This window comes from Miniopterus natalensis, chromosome 3 (genome assembly GCF_054644295.1).
Source record: "Miniopterus natalensis isolate mMinNat1 chromosome 3, mMinNat1.hap1, whole genome shotgun sequence".
NCBI classification, from domain to species: Eukaryota; Metazoa; Chordata; class Mammalia; order Chiroptera; family Miniopteridae; genus Miniopterus; species Miniopterus natalensis.
Window position 1 is genome coordinate 37,625,903 of NC_142083.1, and position 15,447 is coordinate 37,641,349.

At 39.1% G+C, this 15,447-nt stretch overlaps 1 protein-coding gene across 5 annotated transcripts in view; it reads right to left on the bottom strand.

The window, feature by feature from the left end:
- Positions 1-15,447, bottom strand: part of GFM2 (GTP dependent ribosome recycling factor mitochondrial 2) — a 63,762-nt gene that overhangs the window by 22,465 nt on the left and 25,850 nt on the right. For 4 of the 5 annotated variants that reach the window (XM_016205251.2, XM_016205250.2, XM_016205249.2 and 1 more), the window contains 5 exons: positions 12,200-12,276; positions 9,804-9,942; positions 5,343-5,522; positions 4,228-4,343; positions 458-640 (listed from right to left, as the gene is read on the bottom strand). In XM_016205251.2, the coding sequence (XP_016060737.1) occupies positions 458-640; positions 4,228-4,343; positions 5,343-5,522; positions 9,804-9,942; positions 12,200-12,276 (695 nt within the window). Of the gene's footprint in view, positions 1-457; positions 641-4,227; positions 4,344-5,329; positions 5,523-9,803; positions 9,943-12,199; positions 12,277-15,447 lie in introns of those variants that run through there. The other variant, XM_016205252.2, reaches the window with a different exon arrangement.

Genomic DNA, 15,447 nt, shown 5'->3' on the forward strand with positions numbered 1-15,447 from the left:
GCTTTGAATCATTTTTCTCAGGAAAATGTGCCACAAACGTGGAGGACAGAAGCCAGTAGTGAGAGTGCTTCAGATGCGCTCCCTGGTCCCAGCATCTAGTAAGATGGCTGCCAGCACTCAGGTGCTTGCTCTGAAGCAGAGAGGCTGTACCTGCCTGAAAACCTGCAGTCGTAGAAATAGGGTAAGAGTTGGGAAGAGAAAAAATGACAGCTGGTGCCACGTTTTGGTACAGCACATCTCTACCTTTGTGGGGGCCCGGGAACGACCCCCATGCTGCTTGAATCCCCTACAGTTTAAATCCCAAGTCCTACCAGTTCCTGATGGCTGAACCTGAACATGCATCCTCTACACCGAAGCCCTGATGCTTCTCTCGGGTTACTGATGGTCTATTTTCGCTCAACCTATCTATCCCCCTATTAAAAGAAGAACATGTACTTTTCAGTCACAAGGTACCCACCATGATTTCTGCTAAGGGAACAAACCCAACCACCACTCTGTTGTCCTGACGAGTCTGGATCTCCTGGATGCTCCCTCTTCTCTGTGCCAGATCTGCCAGGACTGCACTCAGGTGATCTCTAGTCACAGTAACCTCCAGGTTCATCAGGGGCTCCAAAACTTGCTTATCAGCTTTCTTCAGAGCCTAAAAAAATTAAAGAATGTTAATCCCTCTCCCCTAAATTGGAAATCAAATTTCTGTTAAAAAATTTCATTAAGAAAATAAATACTGCCCATACTTGTAAGCCTAGAGCTCTGGCAAAAAGATGTATGCCTACTTTAGCGCTCTCTATAAAGGTAACAACAAAGCCAGAAACTTCAGCACTTGCTCACACACGCAGACAGCAGTACCCTGAGGGCTCGTGCAGGATGGTGCGAGGGGCTCAGGAAGCCAGATGACAGAGCACACCTGTGAATGTGCGGCCAGAGACCGTGAAAGAAAACAAGCTTCAGTCAAAGACTGACCTATTCACACTGAAACATCCTGTTTCATTCCTGATGCCGACAGAGTTCATGCCAGTCAAGCAGGGAATCAAAGGAGAGAGCTTAAAATTGAAATTTAACACAGTAAGGTAGTAGGTAGAAACACATCCTCTATATACAATAAATACAGGTTTGGCAAAACCTGTATTGGTTTATGGTTGTATGTGAAACAGTTTACTCTTGTATTTATTAATTTCCGCACAAACAACCGTAAACCTACTTTTGCCCACCCCTAGAGATCATCTGTTCAGAACTTCAGATTTCAAAGGCCAAGGAGAACAAGCACATGAAGAACATGGGAATTGAAAAGAGCTAAAATAGTGTAGGGCGAGAAAACTGGGGAAGCAGCAGCAATATAAGGAAACCTTACTGGGACTACCAGTCAGACACTGTCTTTAACAGTACCGTTACCTGAGACAACCTGGGAATGGATTTTGGATGGAGTCTGCAAACACCGTAAGGACTGGTGAGTTTGATTTAAAAAGCTATTGTGCTTCTCCAGCCTGCCAGACATCAAAAGTAACAAAACAGTTTCCTATAAATTCTAAGCCTGTTTGGTTACCAGGTGGATGTAATAAACTTAGAATTAGCAATGAGAACCAGATAAACAAGGGAGTCTGGCTCTCGAAGGTGCGCTGACCTTTACCTGGGTTTGGCTGATCACCTGTCTTCTGCTCCCACCCCACCACCACTCGTCATTATTACTAAGGCCTTCAGTGGGGCACTGTCATCGGGACCTATACTGTCAATGCTTCCAGGTCTCTAACCACTCTGTCCCTGATACCTCGCCGCCTCCTTTCTCCCCTCCCCGTCTACCCTCACAGCCATGAAAAATGGCCAAATTAGTAAAGCCAAAAGTATATTCTCTTCATTACAGAAATTTCAAAAAAGTAGCACATGTACATAGTAAAACAATCTCAGTTCTTCATAGCTAATTAAGCCTTTACAATCATTAGCAACGGAAATGAAACAATATAAAAGGTATCTAGTAGTCCTTGAAAGAAAATGTTACTAAAAATGATGACAGTCAACAGCAAACAACTAACTTTATATCCTCTGTTCTTATCAAGAGCTTTGTGCCATTTGTCTTTTAGAACAAAGTAACGGAGTGGAAGAAGGTGAAGAGGAAACTGCTGCAGCTAAGGAGAGGGCTGTGTCCTGCGTACCGCCCCGGGCTCACGGGCCTGTCCTTCCCCCTTTTCTCCAGGCTTCCTTGATAACACTGCCTGAGCGCAGAGCTTCAGAGATGTCTGCACACGGCTTCCTCAAACTACCAGCCCCTGTCTCAGTGTCCCAGCCTTGTACTCCACTGGCCTACTCTGGGATATGTCTGTCTATCCTACAGCAACCCAATTTGCCCCCAAACTAAGCTCATCACTTTCTTTTCCAAACACTCTTGTCTGCTGATGGCATCACTGGTCTTCAGTTCACCTGGACACGCATGTATGACTTTTTCCCCCAAGTAACCTGAAAGACTTCCATTCCTATTCCACTCCCAGTTCCATGCTTGTGGTCCTAGTTCAGACCTAGTCCAATCCTTGTCCTAAACTAGCTCTTCCCTACTCCAGTCCCTCCTGGATTCCAATGATTATACTGCCCTCTTCAAAAACTATTCATCACTCTTTCCAAAACAAACCTCAAACTCCTAACAGTACTTTTTAAAGGTTTCTCTACAGTCAGACTCTATTTTACCTTTCCAACCTGTTTTTCACTGCTCCCTTGCCTTCATCTGATAACTACAACTACACAGACTCTTTCATTTCTCCATCTGGAATGCCCAACACCATGTCCAAATTCTCCAAATCATCACAGCTCAAATATTAATTTCTTTCCAAGAATCTGCCCAAATTGCACTTCTCAGCTTTTATGGTTCCCAGTCCGTTCTACCTAATATTTTGGCTATTTGTCTATTTTAATTCCCTTCTAAATCTAAGGCTCCTAAAGGCCAAGAAGAAACACAGGAATCCTGTGTCCATCTCAATGCCCAGTACCCTGCATCACAACACAGATGGCTCAATACATACATGAAACATCCTCAGCTTCTCATAAGCAGAGAGAAAGAGCTTCCCCACTAGGTAAAGCTTAACAAGGGCTGAGTACTTCCATTAGGAGTATTTCATTTAAAGAAGTGAATTAAAACTGAAGATGAAATCTAAGGCCTCATAAACTTAATTCTTGTTCTCTAATATGATCTCAATAAAAAAGCTAATCAACACCAAAACAGTTACGATTTTATTCTTAGAAGGCATATTAGATTTTGAAGGAATGGCCAATATACTGGGGCTTGGGATTAATTTACAAACATTACTCATCTTACAGGTTACTGTTACTTCAATATTAAAACCAATTTCAGGAGAAACTTTAAAAATTACTGGAAGGTAAACATTTTCAACAATTTAATAATGACTACAGGTGATATTTCTTACTATATGCTTAGGCAAACAATATCAAAAATTTTATTTCTGAAAGTATAATTTTTTTTAGGAAGTATGAATTTCAACTCCTATGATAGAGACATTAAGTTCAACCTTCTTAAGTCAGGGCTTAGGGTATGTAAAGTTCACTTTATAACTATGGATTCAAACAAGACTATAGAAAATCAGGTCTCACAGTGTAAAATATTAGAAGATGGTTATAAAAGCCAGTATTTTAATGCAAAATCAGTCGCCTACAAGGCCAAAGCATACCAGGATCCTTGGAGTTAATCCAGCTCTGGTAGGTACTGGGGCAAGACATTCAAGATACCCCCAGGGTAACCATGCAAAAAGATCAGATTGCCTGATACTCTGAGAAGTATCTATTATGTAGCAATTCTTGATGAAAGAAATCTTACTTGAATAAATATTAACTCAATATTGGAACCAATATTAGATCCTCAATGTCCTTTATAGTTCATCTTGGGCCAAGCTGACCCCAGAAATGTCCTCTACTCAAACCTACCAAGCTTGTTTCTATCGGCTATGTGTCTGGGATGGGGAAAGAATTGCCATTTAAGGAAACTTGCCTATTTGCCAAAATCAGGAGATATTTCATAGCTACCTATGTTAAACAGTAAATTTCGCAGATCTTCTTGCAAATTAAACCCTGATGATTAGAAAAATCAAAGATTCTCCATGGTAAAAACTCTCGGTTACAAGGCTCAGGAAGCAAAGACAAGGTCGGCATTACAAGCACAGCTGCCTGCCGATCAGTGTGCATTACTGCCAGGAGAGCAACCTTAAAGCAAAGAGGGTTAGGATAGTTATCTACCTTTTGTACACATCTTGAGACACAGGCAGAAATCATAGTTGAAGAGGTACCAGGATGAATTATCAGTGAATGTAAAGTAATTGCCACATCTTGAATTGGGGATCCAAGCAATGGTCCTAGGCAGGAAGGAAAATCTGTATTAGGACTCAGTATGCAGTGAGGAGTAACTGAGAAATGTAAAGAAATAGGAAGAGGACTTCCAGTTTCCAGTTTAGCACGTGAGGAGCTTCCTTGGAAGTTGTAACTCTGTCCTAACAAGTAAAAAGGCAAACAGCTGACAAATCAACAACTCTTCTTGGATCTGTAAGATGGGAGGACAAGGGCAAACCACTGCCCCCCAAAATGGACAGAAGGCGAACACAGGGAGTCATGGCTTCCTGGAGCAGAGACTTACTGGCAGAAAAACCCAGGAACCAGTACCAGGGTAGGAAAAACTGAACTGTAATTGATAAATTACTGAAGGCTTGGTGTGGACAAGTTTAGGGGGACCTGGTCATTGGGGGGACACAATTTTGTGAGATTTACCTCCAGTAGCTCAAGCAGGTTCTCACAGTAAACATCAGAGAAAAGTTATCTTGTGCTTCCAGTGGAGAAGAGAAGGAAGCATTTTGAAATACAGCTGACCCTTGAAGAGCGCGGGGGTCTAGGGGAACTGACCACCAGGCACACAAAAATCTGCGTGTAACTCTTGACTCCCCCTAAAACTTAAGAGTCGGCCCTTCCCCTTTGTATCCACTGGTTTCAAATCCACAGATTCAACCAACTTCAAATCAAAAACAGTACTTCAGGCGCTGGCCCAGTGGCTCAGTAGGTCCACATGCAGTCCTGTAGACTGAAAGGTTGCAGGCTCCATGCTCAGTTGGGCACATATGGAAGGCAACCGACTGATATTTCTCTCTTTCCTCCTTCTGAGTTATTTATCAGTAGAAACCTCCAAAACTGAAAAAGCAAAGTGAACAGAAGACTGAAAGAACAGAATATCCAAGGACTATGGGATTATTTAAAAAGGTATAACATACACATGATGGGAAGAGAGACTGAAACAGTCGGTAATACTGGGAGTGATTGAATGGCTGAGTGTGGTACTCCTGCTTCCTCTTACCTGAGTACCTTACCTTGGAGGCATGCACTGTGAATTCCATTTTCAATGGCCTCTTGGGAGCCCTTCAAAATGTCTTCACTAACATTTTCCGCATACTCAATAACCGGCACAATAGACGATGTTTCAACGGGCTTTGCTTCCAGTTCTACAGTCACAAGATGTCGTCTGTCTCCTAAATTTCTATCTAAGGTATCTGTAAACAGATTGAATATAGGACCTCAGAGATTTCTTCTGAGAAGGTGTCAAGGTGCTACAACGGGGAAAACTATAATCAACAAGTTCAAGCTCTCATGGAAGATAAAGTGGGAGAAAATACTAACAATGGCACTAAATATAGTATAAAAAATCAGAATAAGTAGTTCTACCAAGAAAGTATCTGCTTCCATGTTTATCAATGTTAAAAACCTGCTCTGAATCACCTGTTAATATTGCTTTAGTTAAGATGCCTGGAGGCAGATGATCACACAAATTTTGATATGCAGATTACACCCAACTTTTTGAAACATCTCTTATGTGACTGAAATTCTAATTACAAAGACATAAAAATCTTCATAATAGTATTGTAATTTTCTTTACTTAAAAGTAAAACATTTAGAGTGCAAAAAGTCACCTAATGAAAATGAAAAGGACGTTAACCCCGGTAACGTACAAACTGTTAAATTTTATATATTCTTCTAGTAATATTATATGTATTTAAAGTTTATGCTTTCCCCCAAAACTAGTAAAATGTCTTATTGTAAAATTGAAAATAGTATCTCTCATTAGCTAACAACCAATAACCGTCACCAATCTGCACTATTTTACTAAAACAAAACTGCTCAATTTATGTGAGTGACCATGTAATGCAGTGATTCGTGGCCCAAATTTGAAACTAAGAATTAATAATAGTCTATAATTCCTCTTTAAGCTAACTTATGAACTATTTTATACTTACAAATATGTACATATGCTAAAAATAAAATGAACATTCAAGAAACCTAAAATTAGTAAAGAAACAGAACATTACCAGTAACCTAGAAACCTTCTGAAACCACCACCACGACATCATATTTAATCACTATGATTTTCTTTAGAGTTGTATCACATATGCATGTATCCCTACACAACATAGTTTATTTCTGCTTCATTCTGAATTTATTTTATGTATCCTGCAACTTGTTTTTGGGCTTCACATTAGTGGGTCATATGGGCTGACACATGTTAACAGAACCCATTAATTTTTCACTGCTATATAATATTCCATCGTATGAACATGGTACCATTTATCCATTCTTCTGTCCACAAATATTTGGGCTGTATTTTTACTTGCAGGCTTTTTTTTTAATTACAATGCTATTATGAAGATTTTTATATGTCTTTCTATGCACATGTATAAGCGTTTCTCTAGGGCATATACCTAAGAGCAGCATTGCTGAACAGTGCACACGGTCAACTTAACAAGAAAGCTGCCAAATTGTTTTCAGTGGTTAGATAATTTACACTCCATCAGAAGTTTTTGTAAGAGTTTCCAATGCACATCTCATCACTTTGCATTGTCAGATTTTAATTCCTGCCAACTTTGTTAGTATAAAATGGGGTCTTATACTCTTGCATGATCCTAGTCATTACTGAGACTGAGAATCTTCTGGCCTTTTGGCTATGATCTTCTGTGAAATATCTGTTCAATATCTTTTGCTTACTTTTCTACTTAGTTGTCAGGTTTTTACTCATCTTTAGAAATTCTTTATACATTCTGGATACTAATCTTTTAACAGTTTATATAATACAAATATCTTCTCTTAGTTTTCGGTATGTCTTTTTGCTTTATTGTCTATCCTAATAAACATATTATTAATTTTAATAACACCAAATTCAGCAACCTTTACTTGACTGTTTCAACTTTTGGTGTTCTGTAAGGCCAACCCTATCCTGGTTCGGCAACCCTATCCTGGTAAGGCAATTCCCCTGTGTTTTCTTCCAAAAATTTGAAGGTTTGCCTATAATAGTTTATGGTTTTTAAATGTTTAAATTTTGGTATACATTAGCACTTATTTCCTTTATACTTTGTGCTCCAAGGGAGATTTTGCAACTCTTCTTTCATATTTAGGTTTTTAAGCTCATATGGAATTGACTTTTGTGTATGGTATGAAGTAGAAATCAAATTACACCTTTTTCCATATGGATAATTATTCCAGGGCATTCCTGAATAGTCAGTCCATCCTTTCCCATTGAGCTGCAGTATCATGCTGACATAAACCAAATTTCCACATTTATGTATGAGTCTGTTTCTAGACTTTCTGGTTTGTTCCACTGGTCTTTTGTCTGCTTACAGCTTGCTTAGTATCATAAAGACTATGGCTTTATAATAAGTATTAATGTCTGATACACTTCTTTGTAGCTTCATGATATTTAGTCATGGTAGCTTCATATATCGGTAGCTTCATGATATTTAATCTTGCCTATGAATAGCAGGATTTTCCATTTCATGTCATTTTTAATGTCCGTAAATTTCTGTAATTTCTCTGGATGTATGCAATCTTACCCTCATTATCACTAGTGATTTGGTCATCCAATCAAGGTGTGATCTGACTGAGGCAGCACCTAGTAACTTTTTTTTTCTTTTGTACCTTGTAACTAATAAGTAATCTGTGGGTAGATATTTTAAAACCATGCAAATATGCTATTCCTCAACAATGTAACCAACATTAAGCATTCACAGTAGTTGCAAAACTACTTCCCTGCTTCCCCAACAAACAGCACACGGCACTCCAGCGTAAGGAGGAGCCCTCTGTCTTCCCCATGTCTGCTTATCATCATTAGAGACTCATGAATCTTACTTTTTCTCAGTGGTCTATAATTACTAAATTTAATTATTCTGGTGTTCAAATTAATCCAGATTTGGCCAGTGGAGCCTCTTCAAGTTGGTTCCTGTGTCCTTATGACATGCCCTAATCATTTTTTGAGCATTTCCTGTCTTTCTTACACATGATGTTCCATTGCCTGCTTATTTTTGATAGTGTCTTGCTCCCTATCAATACCTCCCATTCCCTTTTATCTCTTCAAAAACAATAAACATACTTATTTTATATTCTGCATCTGATAACTCCAATTTCAGAAGCCTTTGCTAATGTTTGTTGCTTCAATTGCCTTTTTGCTCATTGTGCCTTTTCTCGTGATTTTAAAACTTTTTTTATTGTGACTTCGTATTTCTTTATCTGTGGGATTGTCTTTGAGGCCTGGGCTGAAGATACATTTATAGAGAGGCCCTTTGTTTGTTATCACCAGATTTCTGGGAATATTACCAATCCGTGAGAGCACTGTACACTAAATTTTTGGTTTGGAGTTTTTCGGGTCATACTGATTCTATAAATTCTATCAGAAGCCTATAGTTACACATTCTCAGAAATTTTGCCCCTTACCCCCAGAGCCAGTCAGACAAGTTTTCTTATCTTCTTCTATGAAGACAACTTTCCTAGTTAATTATTTCCTTGAGGATGCAGCCCTCAAGTACTAGGCTAGAAATGACTGCAGATTCTTCCAGAATAGCTGGGGGCACTGGTGCGGACTTATTTTCCAAGGTTCCTGCTCCAACTTCCTTTTTGACCTCTGGAAATTTCCATTATGTTTTAACCAGCTCAGACATTAATTTTATAGGCGCTGCTATATTTTCCCAGCATTTTTAGTTTTTCCAGCTATAAAGTTCAGAAACAGAAATACTCGTGTCATTTGCTCCTATATTCTATTTGTGTAGTTTTTCAAGTTTTAGTGAAAAGCAAAGTGCTAAAAGCCCCTGGTTATACTAAACATCTTTTCTCTGTATTTCTAACAAACCTGTCCATGTTTTTGCCTTGGGAAGAACAGCAATAGCGTCATGTTCTCCTGCTTAAGAAAACCAAATTAAAACCATGAATCGTAAATTCTTACATTTGGGACAGAAATATAAAAACTGCACTTCCATCAGCATAGGATTACCCTTATTTATTAAACAGTAGAAATTATTTTCCACTCACTTTACAGACTAAAGATAACACATCACCTTCATTCTCCTGTTTCCTCTTTTTTAAAAACATGTGTCTCAGTTTGGGGCTTTTTGTGTATGGTTACCATTAGGTTTGTGAAAAAGAAAGTTTCATATACATAGTAGTCCTTTTTCTTTGGAATGCATCTGATCCATCTTCAGGTTCTTACACACATTCTGGTGTAAGGACAGGGATGAGCCATCTACTTCCATGGCTCACTCTATTCCATGACACTGCAAAGCACATTTGCTCGAAGAGTGGCTCACCCAGTACGTGTCATGAGTGGTAATGGAAGAGGGCTGTGTTTAAAATTTTAAAATCCTAAAAAACAAAACACACACACATATAAAACCTGTCCCCACTGATGGAAAACACTAGTGACTGTGAATCCTACTTGCAACTAAACTAAGAGATTCAGGAAACAAATCTTGGAGAAAAAGTGATGAATGAAAACAGCAATTGTTTTCTTGTTTTACCTGTGGCACGGACTGAATTGAGAATGGTCTCTCGGTATGCCACCTGAAGAGGCCCCAGGTAGGTTTCCAGTCCATACTCTCTCTTGATTCGGTCATGAAGAATTTCAATATGTAGCTCCCCCATTCCACAGAGGATAGTCTGGTTTTTTAAAAAAAAGAAATAAAACAAAGATCAAGGAAAAATTAGGTTTATCACAAAACACTATATAAAGGTATTGTCAATCTGTTAATTTTTCATTAATTACAAACTGAGTTTCTTTTGCAATTTTTTGGCTCCTACGTCTACACACTGTTTTTAACTTTTCTGACTGGAATTAATCAATTAAAAATGAATTACTAGGCCATTCTCTTCCATGATATTATTATTCCATGATAGTTGAATTATCAGCTGAACAGGTGGCAACTAGCTAGGACTACACTTCCCAACCACAGAGCTAAGTTCTAGCCAACGGAACACGAGTGTAACAGATGTAGGAAACTTCTAGGCTGTGCCTTGAAGGAAAGGAAAAACTCCTCCTCTTAAGGAAAAGGTAAGCAACTATCTTGAAACATGTGGATGAGGGCAGCATCTTATAAATGGGGAAATAACCTTTCTCCCAAACATTCCCAACCACACGAATATTTCCCAACCACCCTGGGCACCTTACAGCTTTGTGGGCAGCCCAAAGTTCCAGGTCAGTTTTGACCTTTATGTGACAAAGAAACTGACTTATTTACTATGAACCAATGTTATTTTGGGCCCTTGTTAGAACAGCCAAATCTGTATCAAAACCCATCAAGACAGGCATTTTTTGTATTTTAGCAACAATGGCTATTCCAGAAGGTTTCTGTGTATGAGGAAGAGTCCAGTGAAAGAAATGCGCGTTTGATCCTTTTCAGTCATTCGCCATTTGTGTGGTGAAGAATTCGGCTAGAGAGGGGTCTGGCTATTGCCGCAGCCTCTGAGAGATTCTCTCTAGGCCAAGATGCTGCCTGACAGAAGTGTCTTTCTTGTCTGAGGGCCCTGTTCTCCAGCTAGTCAAACAATGTGACCTATGACGCAGGCTCTGGAATAACCGTATCAGTTCCAACCTGGAGAGTAGAGGTACCGGCTCAAACCTGCAGGAGGTGCTGTAGGCTAAAGGTCAACCACACAGGCAGTGTGGGATTGAGCCCCAATAAAAACTGGACACCAAAGGCCCAAGTGGGGCTCCCTGGTTGGCAACACTCTTTGCTAGGACGGTAACACAACCCTGAGGATGAAGCAAGCTTCTCATTTAGAACTGTCCCAGACTCTGCCCAGTGAGTCTCTTCCTTTGGTTGGTTCTAATCTGTGTCCTTTTGCTGTAATAAATCTATACTTGTAAGGAACTACAACAGAAAAGACTTGGTGTATGACTGTTACACTTTAAAGCTAAAAAACTGCATTACTTGGAAAAAAGCAAGTTGTAGAATGATACAAAGAGAATGACTTGTTACATATCTGTGTATATATATTTGGAAAAAATATACTCTGCTTTATCACAGCACAGCGATAGAGTAGATGCTTAAAAAAGTGCAAAAGGCTTTTTCACCAAGTTTTCACAGTGGTTACCTGTGTGAAATAGGATTGAGAGACTGGAAAACTTTAATCCTTTAACCTATACACTTGTGTGCTGGTATTTTAAATGTGTATTGGCATTTTTTTAAAATAAAAATTTTGTTAAAATAAAAAGTTTGTTTTAATTGCTGTTGTAGCATTCAGGATCAATTAAACTAAATTACTACTCATTAACCTGGCATTTGGGAAAATAAGTACCCCAAGCCTTTCAGATTAACTAAATCAGTTCACTCTCTTTAAAGACAAATGTATAACCTTTCTGAGTAACTTCTAAAATCTTATGTACACTTTACCCTGCCTTCAAAAAAGAAGATACAGAATTAGCATCTGTTCTTCCCTGGGCTGTAAAACAGAGCCCAATTCTGCACCTACCCCAGAGCTCTATTTCCTGCCACACTGCTAGGCGGTAATCCCACTTACCCATCTTATGAGTGTCACTGTCATTAAAAGCCCCTTTGCACCCTCTCTTTGGCATGCCACTTCTGTAAGCCTTAGCACAAGAGGTTCAAGGCTTCATCTTGGGACTGAACCTCATTTGAAAATTTCACAAAAGGCTTTCTTCTGGATGCTATAAATGTTGCAGAGTAGTTTATATAAGTGAGGTATAATTATTTTAAGGAATTAAGGAGAACTTGTCCATTTAGATTGACAGTCGACATAATAATTAGAAGTTTATTATTATGAGAACCAAGAAAGTAAGTTTCTTTTTCAGGCACATAGACCAATCACTGTTTTAGATATATGCACTTACACACACATGTGCACATGTGCACTGTATTCTTGACAGATTTCTGGGATTAAGTAATAATATGCCTACCTGTCCAGAGTCAGGATCAAGCCTCACTTTCAAACTGGGATCTTCACGCTGAAGGCATTTCAATGCATGATCCAAATCTGGGGAAGAAATAGAAACAATTCCTTCCACTCCATTTCTTAGATAACATACCATGTGTTCCAGGGGGAACAGGTGAACAAATAAACTCATGTTGAAAAAGAACACTCCAAACAGCCATGAATGCTTCATAGAGAACAAAATAAGGGGTAAGACAGCGAGGGGAGGTTACCTAAGAACTGGAGCTCTGGGAAGGGCTCTCCAGGATGATTTGGGTAAAGGCATAAAAAAAAAAAAGAGAGAGAGACCTTGTAAGTAAAATGCCGAAGAAAAAGAATTCCAGACAGGGAAATGGCTGTGCGAGGAATAATTTGCTACTAGAAAGACAAGGAGGCAGTGTAGCCTGACGCCGGTGGGTAGAAGGAGCAGCAGCATCAGGTGTGGGGGTGGTGGTGCTATGGGTCTTGAGGGCCGCGGTGAAGGGTTCGGATTTGCGATGGGAAGCCACTGAAGGGTTTAAGTGGAATCGGAACATCACCTGATTATTATGCTTTGCAAGGACCAATCTAAGAGCTGACAAAAAAGCACAATGCCTTCAGAAACATAGGCAATAATGAGAAACCGGTAAAAGGAAGCTAAATTACCATCATAAAGAGATGGTAATGTAATCACTGTGTGATAAATAATCACAAGCAAAGAGGAAATAAGAACATATTACTTTCATTAAATACACCATCAAAAGTGAAACTTTAATACAATCCATTAATTGATACATATACCCTACCACTTTATAAAAGATGTTAGAAGTTTCACAAAGTGCAGTTGAAGTAAAGAGCCGAGCAATGGATTAATGAACCTTATGTCACACATTTAAACTGTTCCTAGGTAAATGACCAGGCCTTCTAGACCTGCAACCCAAATGGTAACCACTGGCCATTTGTGGTAGGAATTACCAACCCAAATTGACATGTGCCGTAAGTCTAAAATACACACCAGGTTTCTAAGACTTAATATGAGAAGAAAAAAAAAAGACAGTAAAATATCTCTATTTTCTATAAATTTTTTATATACTGGGTTAAATAAAATATATTATTCAAGTTAATTTTGCCAATTTAACTTTTTTTTTTAATGTGGCTGTAAGAAAATTTTAAGTTACATAAGTGGATCACATTCTATTTCTATTGAACAATGCTGTTCTAGACTCAATATCCCAAAGCTGGGTCCAAGAACCAGCAACATCGGCATCACCTGGAGCCTGTTAGAAATACAGAATCTCAGGTTCTGGAATGAATCAGAGTCTGCATTTAACAAGAACCCCAAGAGGTGTATATGCACCTCCAAGGTCAAGAGGTATTATTTTAGGTAATATTTATTTTTAAGCTCTTACAGATAAAGTAACAATGTTTATGACACTTTGTGGCTTTTGCAATAAAAAGATAGTTTTACAAAAGAAACAAATCCATTCAAAAATATTTATAAAAAAAATCTATCTTTCAGGAGTTTATTGGGGTGAAAACGCTTACAACATTATATATGATACAGGGTGTCGGCTTCTGTAACAGGGCCGTAGAGTAAATACAATGGGATATGTGGATCTGCTGGTAAGACTTCTGAGAAAGGGAGGCTCTGGAAAGTCCCCTCTCCTCTGGGGCCCAGGACCTCTACGCTAATGCTCATTAATTAGACTTTGGACACCAAACTTCTTCTAAAGGAGTTAAGGATTGAGGTCTTAGATTTAAAATTGGCTGGTGCAACTTATCTACAATCCTATATAGGTGGCGACACTACATTTGACATATGAAATGACTTTCAAATCTATTTAAGAGAACTCATCGGTTCTTTTGTGTGGGGAGCCTCTGTCCTTAAGTGTGTGACCACACTTGATATAATCAGCTTGGTCAAACTTGATGTAATCGGGAGCCACATTCAAGACACCTGATCTTTTCCCAGAGTCAAGACTACTTTAGCCAGCCTTGGGGCATTTTACAGTAGCAAAAAAACTGCTGCGAAACCTGTTTTAAATGCCATTCCTTTACCAACTGGACAAGAAAAGAGCCAGCTTCCTTCAGTATTCGGGAGCTTATCTCTGTACTTGGATTTCTTTTATGTGAACTTCCGCTGGAAAGGTAGGAATTAGAACAGCCACTTGCCTGGGAACCCTCCTGGCTTCCCCACTAGGTACTCAAAAAGACATGGGAGGCAAGAAAGGTTGCCTTTGTTTTCCCATGATCTGTGAGTCCAAATTGTTTTCAAGGGGGAAAAATGGTTTCTAAAGCCACCTCTAGACCTAGAAAGTTTGTCTTTTAACAGTCTAATATATTGAGTGAGGGCTTAAAAACCAGAGGATGCTTGAGCTGAGACCTAGAGAAAAAGTGCAGATCTTCCAAGCAGACAAATTCAGGGGTGCCATCATAGTGCATGTGACAACAAAGGAAAGGAAATAGCAATGCAAAAAGAGCATGCCATCTTCAAGAAATCAGAATGATTTTTAATGGTAGTGTAAGGTGTGAGTGGTTAGTTTTTATTTTTGTTTGGGTGAAAGAAGAGTGTTCAGAACAAAGGAGGAAGTTTCAAGAAATGAGGCCAGGCAAGAAAGCTGGTGTCAAAGACTCCTAGTAGCCTCCTCTATTCTGCTGCTGTCTAGCTAAAACATTGCATTACCAGACTCCTTTGTAACTAGGTGACCATCTACCTAGTGACTGCCAATGACATGTAACAAATCTTAAAAGGGAAAGGGGCACATCTTCTTTCTCCCCACTCCTCTTTTCTGCTGCCAGGAACTCCAATGTGACGCCCAAGGCTCCAGCAGCCATCATGAGATGACTAAGGACAGGACCTATGTATGCACTCAGGCAGGAAGACAAGAGATGAGCCTGGGTGCCTGATGGTATTGTGGATCCACCCACTAATCCCTGGACTACCAACTCAAGGTATCATTTACAATAGACAGAAATAAACTTTTGTCATTAAAGCAGCTGTTATTTGGGGATTTTCTGCAATATTTAACCAAATCTAACTGGAAATGACATAGCTGGAACAATGACATATATACACCACACTAAAGAGTGTGGGTTTGTGCTTTAAGTAATGAAAACCCACTGAAGAATTCTGAGCAAATATGCTAAAAAACAAAGTATGTAACACTCAAAAAGGTCAATCAGCATTAACACAGTATATAAATATCTCCACTGAGTTACAAAGGTTGATCTAGAAAACAAGAAAAAGTAGCAATT